This window comes from Helianthus annuus, chromosome 17 (assembly GCF_002127325.2).
Source record: "Helianthus annuus cultivar XRQ/B chromosome 17, HanXRQr2.0-SUNRISE, whole genome shotgun sequence".
Classification (NCBI taxonomy): domain Eukaryota; kingdom Viridiplantae; phylum Streptophyta; class Magnoliopsida; order Asterales; family Asteraceae; genus Helianthus; species Helianthus annuus.
The window spans coordinates 34,410,946-34,416,846 of NC_035449.2; the positions used below are offsets into that span (position 1 = coordinate 34,410,946).

Sequence of the window (5,901 nt, forward strand, 5' to 3'; positions counted from 1 at the left end):
TTTTTTTAGTATGACAGGTATAGAAATTATGTTTTTATTTTTTTTAAGTCAAACTCAGCCCAAGTAGACCTACTAGATCTGTTTCTTGCCGAGGTTAACCGCGTTTGATCGATTCCGAATAATTAAGCGGAGTTGAAGAAAATCGCCCCGCCAGCCTGCCTTGTAACCACTACTTGAGAAGAACTCGGCCTTAAAACCTTGTTTTACAACCATGATATTAATGTATTAATCATACACCGCTCTATTTAGCCTACATCATAAATGGTGTTTTAATGAATTTTTACCACCCTAATGCAATACGTTTAGAAGAAACATCATGCACATATATAATTTTATGTATAAGACTTAAATGCTTTTAATTAAATTTGAACCCTACGAATAAATCATAACACTTCATATTACATAATACTTAAGATGATTTTCTGTGTCATTTTTTCTTGGTTTTGTCTTTACTTTAACCAATTTTATGTTTATAGCTTTGTAACATAATTCTTGAAAGCTAGAACACATTTTTGGTCATAAAACAGATTTTTTTAACAGGAGGGTCAAAAAAACATGACTGAGCCTCCGATGGGGTCAAGTTATTGACTTAACTGAAGAGGGTTATCTTTGTAAGCTAAAGTCTTTAAAACTTTGATAAAACATTTAAAATTCTAACCCGATTATCACTTTTTATTTATCTCACGTGATTGCATGCACTTTTTATTGATATTTTGATCGTAGCTCTCGATGCGTTGACAAGCTATAGTAAGGTTGACCACAACAATATTCTTTTTATTTTTTGTACTATGTTGGAACAACAACGTAACTTTCTTATCGATTGATATTTTCTAATCATGGTTGATTTCTATATAATGTTGTGAAGGATTAGAGTTTATGCAGATTTGTTAGATATAGGGTAATTTTACGCAGGTGTGAGAATTATCCAAAACTTTTGTCCAAGGCTTAAGGGTCGATGCTTTTTTTTTATCTTGGTTCCAAGAAAAGTATGAACAATAGCCCTATAAAATGATTGGCTGGTGCAACGTAATTCTTAAGCTTGACTTCATGACACACTATAGATTTTTATTTATTTATTATTTTTTATATAACTAACTAGGTTAGAATCTCATGTTCTATAACTAACTTGGTTTTTGTTATGGCTATGGCTCAAAAATGAACGCTAGCCAAATTGATTTGAATATGTTGGAGGATAAGTTACCAACTCACCACAAGTCGGTGGTGTGATCAACCTACAATTCTAATTTGGATTAGGATTAGGATTAATTAATTAATTTAAATGAATTCAAATAGTTCGTAATTATCTAGAAAGTTGTTTAGGTAATTAAAGATAGCTATTTGAGTAGGATTAGAATACTTAAGGCAGAAGTTATTTGGCCCTATATATATTCATTGTAATCAGTTTTTGAGATAGTTTTCTGATTAATAAATATATTGGAAGTTCGCCAATTCTACGTTATTGTTTTCCTGGCTTGAATTGGTATCAGAGCTAGTTCAAGCCACCAATCTCTATTACGAACCTGTGTTCTCGTAGTCGGAAGAAGCCAGATCAGCGATAACAATTCTCAGTTCAGTTTCAAGTCAGGAATTGAACCGAGAAAAAGTCGAAGGACCGGAAGGAAGCCCACTACTAACATATAGCAGGAAGAAGGGATCGAGATCGATGGCTGGTGAAGATGGCAATCAGCCTCCTGTCGCCGTAATGGAAGGAAATTCCACTGTCTTGCAATGTCCGGTATTGAATGCAACAAACTACAATACATGGGCCATTCGAATTCGAGCTATATTCCGAGTTCATGGAATACTCGAAGCCATTGAATCTACGAATGCTACTCCCGTTGAAGCAAAGAAGGATCACATGGCGATTGCACTTCTATATGAAGCGATACCAGAAGACCTTGTACTCCAAGTTTCACAACATACCACCACGAAGCAGATTTGGGATGCTCTGAAAACTCGTTACGTTGGTGCTGAACGGGTTCGGGAGGCAAGGTTGGAGACATTGGAAGCTGAGTTTGAAGGCCTAAGGATGAAGGAAGGGGAAACCAATGATGACTTCTCAAGCAGGATCAGTCAAGTGGTTTCTAAAGCTGCTACACTCGGGTCCACTTTCGATAACAAGAAACTAGTACGTAAATTGCTTGGGTCTGCACCACCTAAATATATATCCCTTGTTGCCTCGATTGAGTAATTCGTAGATTTGAAGACTATGTCGTTTCAAGAGGCGGTTGGGCGATTAAAAGCTTTTGAAGAAAGACTAAAAGGGGCTGAGGAACAGGTTGATGCTCAAAGTAAACTCCTATTTTCTAGGACCGAAACCTCATCCTCCAACCAAAGCCGTGGTAGGGGCAGGGGTAGTAGGTCCTTTGGAAGAGGCCAAGGTAGGGGACAGGGTAATAATCATAAAGATGGTTCAAAAACGTCTTCCCAGAACCGAACCGAGGAGCGAGATAATGGCAAGAAAAGAGATCGATCAACTGTTCAATGCTACAGATGTGACAAGTTTGGTCACTTCTCTTCGGTGTGTCCAGAACGAAAGAATAAAACTGCCGAGGCAAATTTTGCTGATGCTACTGAAGGCCAAGCTGACACACTATTAATGGTTCAAGCCGTCAAAGAAGAAGTGTTTCTAAATGAAGAAAAGTTCAAACCCAAGAAATATCAAGATGGCGACAAAGAGCTCGGAACATGGTATCTTGATAACGGGGCTAGTAATCATATGACGGGAGAAGAATCATTTTTTGTTGAGTTGGACAAAAATATTAATGGACGAGTCAAGTTTGGAGATGGCTCTTATATACAAATCAAGGGGAAGGGAACGATCATTCTACAGTGTAAAACCGGTGAGCACCGAATGATTGCAAATGTTTATTTTATTCCTAACCTACGTTGCAATATTTTCAGTTTAGGCCAAGCAACTGAAACGGGATGCGGGGTATGGATGAAAAATAATTTTTTTGTGGCTATATGATAAAGATGGAACAATAGTTATGAAAGTGCCGAGATCAAGCAATAGACTATACAAGATACGATTACAAGCAGGTATTCCAGTTTGTCTTCATGCAAGTTTGGATGAAGCGGCATGGGTTTGGCACGCAAGACTCGGCCATATCAATTTTGATTCAATGAAGCTTATGGCATCTAGCAAGATGGTGAAAGGGCTACCAAAGCTAGTGCATCAAAATCAGGTATGTGATTCATGTTTGTTGGGAAAACAAGCAAGACGGGCATTTCCCGAACAAGCTTCGTTCAGAGCAAAGAAAGTTTTAGAATTAGTACATGCTGATCTTTGTGGTCCTATTTCCTCGTCCACACTAACCGGAAACAAGTATGTTTTTGTCATCATCGATGACTATTCCCGGTACATGTGGACATATATGTTAAGGAGTAAAGATGATGCGTTTATGACCTTTAAGAAGTTCAAAATTTGGATTGAAAAACATAAAGGGACTACCATGAAGACTCGTCGAACCGACAGGGGATGAGAGTTTACATCTCACCAATTTTCAAGATTTTGTGAATATGAGGGCATCACGAGACATCTGACCGCTCCATACACACCTCAACAGAATGGTGTGGTGGAACGTCGTAACCGTACACTTCTTGGTATGACTAGGAGTATTATGAAGGCCAAAGGTATACCAAATTTCATGTGGGGAGAGGCAGTGAGACATGCTTCTTATATTTTAAATCGTTCGCATACCAGAGCTCTTCAAGATCAAACACCTTATGAGATGTTTAACGGAAGAAAACCAAACTTGAAGTATTTGAAGATTTTCGGATGTATAGCTTATGCAAAGGTCATGGTTAATCACTTAGAAAAACTTGCAGATCGTTCTAAGCCACTTGTGTATTTGGGAAATGAACCTGGTTCCAAAGCCTTTCGGTTATATGACCCGAAGAACCGAAAAATAGTGGTAAACCGGGATGTGGAGTTCGATGAAAAAAGAAGGTGGAACTGGTCTAAAACAACAAAATCAGCTCAATACGGAGCGGGTACTTTTATTCTAACTGAATATGTTGATACAGGTGTTGAACAAGTGCAACTTGAGGCTGAATCTGGGTTCGAAAATGTTGTTGAATCCGGGTCTAATGATGCTGCTGAACGGCTACAACAGAAGATGACAACAGCCAAGATGAGGTTGTTGGTGACCAAACACCCCAGCAAAGCGTCCAATCTGAAATTTGCAGCACTTATTCAAGTGACAGTAGTGAACAACCAGCTCCAAGAAGATCCAGTCGAGTGCCAGTTACTCCTGTTCGGTTCAATGATTATGTAATGAGAACCGAAGTAATGGAAGAAGAATTATTTCTTGCAACTGATGAAGAACCTCGATCATACGAAGAAGCAAAGACATGCCAAGAATGGATACGAGCAATGAAGGAAGAAATAGACTCTATTAATCGAAAAAATACATGGAGTCTAACCGTGCTTCCTCACGGTGCAAAAACAATTGATCTCAAGTGGGTATTTAAGGTAAAGAAAAATCCATATGGAACGATCAGTAAGTATAAGGCTAGGCTCGTGGCAAGAGGGTTTGTACAAGAACACGGGATCGACTACGAAGAAGTCTTCGCACCCGTTGCTAGACTTGAAATAGTGAGACTTCTCATAGCATTAGCAGCAAGTGAAGGATGGATTTTACATCATCTTGATGTAAAATCTGCATTTTTGCATAGAGAATTGAATGAGGTAGTGTACGTAAAGCAGCCGGAAGGGTTCGTGCGAAAAGATGAAGAAAACAAAGTCTACAAGTTGTCAAAGGCTTTGTACGGATTGAAGCAAGCCCCGAGGGCATGGAACACGAAGTTAGATGGAGTTTTAAAGGCATTTGGTTTTAAAAGATGCAAGCATGAACAGGCTGTGTATATAAAGACGTCTAAAGATTTGATCTTAATCGTTGCTGTGTATGTCGACGATCTCTTAGTCACTGGTTCAAATACGGCTGAAATTTTTGATTTCAAGAAGCAGATGAAATCTAAGTTCGAGATGAGTGATCTTGGAAATCTGACACATTACTTGGGTATTCAAGTAAATCAAGGTCGTGAAGGTATCTCCATTAATCAAGCAAGTTATGCTACGAAGATTTTAAAAGAGTTTGCTATGATTGATTGCAATGCAACGGTTTGTCCTATAGATCCTAGTGTGAAGCTCAATAAAGATGAGAAAGGAAAATCAGTAAATCCCACAATGTATAGAAGGATGATCGGATGTCTTCCGTATCTTGTTCATACACGACCTGACTTGGCTTACTCGGTTGGAGTAGTTAGTAGTTATATGCAGGATCCAAAAGAGTCTCATTTGGCAGCCGTGAAGCAGATAATTACGGTATTTAAAGGGATCGATTAATTATGGTCTTATCTATCGAATAGGAGGCACAACACGGTTGATGGGGTTTAGTGATAGTAGCCATAACGTAGACAAGGATGATGGAAGAAACACTACGGGCCATGTTTTCTATCTCGGAAATACTCTGATTACATGGTGTTCACAAAAGCAAATCACCGTGGCATTGTCGTCTTGCGAAGCCGAATTTATGGCCGCAACTGCTGCTGCATGTCAGGCAATTTGGCTACGAGAACTCTTGAGTGAAATCACCGGGAAGAAACATCAGAAGGTTATGTTGAAAGTGGACAATAAGTCGGAAATTGCATTGGTGAAAAATCCTGTTTTCCATGGAAGAAGCAAGCACATACATACCCAGTTTCATTTTATTCGGGAATGTATCGAGAACGGGCAAGTAGAAGTGGAGCATGTGAGCGGCAACGAGCAAAGAGCAGACATCTTAACTAAGGCGCTTGCAAGGATCAAGTTTAAAGAGATGCGAGACTTGATTGGCATTGAAGACCTCCCTAGTGCGAGTCGGCAATTAAGGGGGTGACTGTTGGAGGATAAGTTAC

At 39.1% G+C, this 5,901-nt stretch overlaps 1 protein-coding gene across 1 annotated transcript; it reads left to right on the top strand.

Annotated features, from left to right (window-relative positions):
• The first annotated feature begins 3,623 nt into the window (after nucleotides 1-3,623).
• On the top strand, nucleotides 3,624-4,280 carry LOC110866666. The gene has a single exon (XM_022115809.1). The coding sequence runs from the start codon at nucleotides 3,624-3,626 to the stop codon at nucleotides 4,278-4,280; it is 657 nt and encodes a 218-aa protein (XP_021971501.1).
• The last annotated feature ends 1,621 nt before the right edge of the window (nucleotides 4,281-5,901 follow it).

What these genes read in the sequence shown, in the direction of transcription:
- LOC110866666 (XM_022115809.1), top strand. Translation starts at nt 3,624, where the DNA reads ATGAAGGCCAAAGGTATACCAAATTTCATGTGGGGAGAGGCAGTGAGA.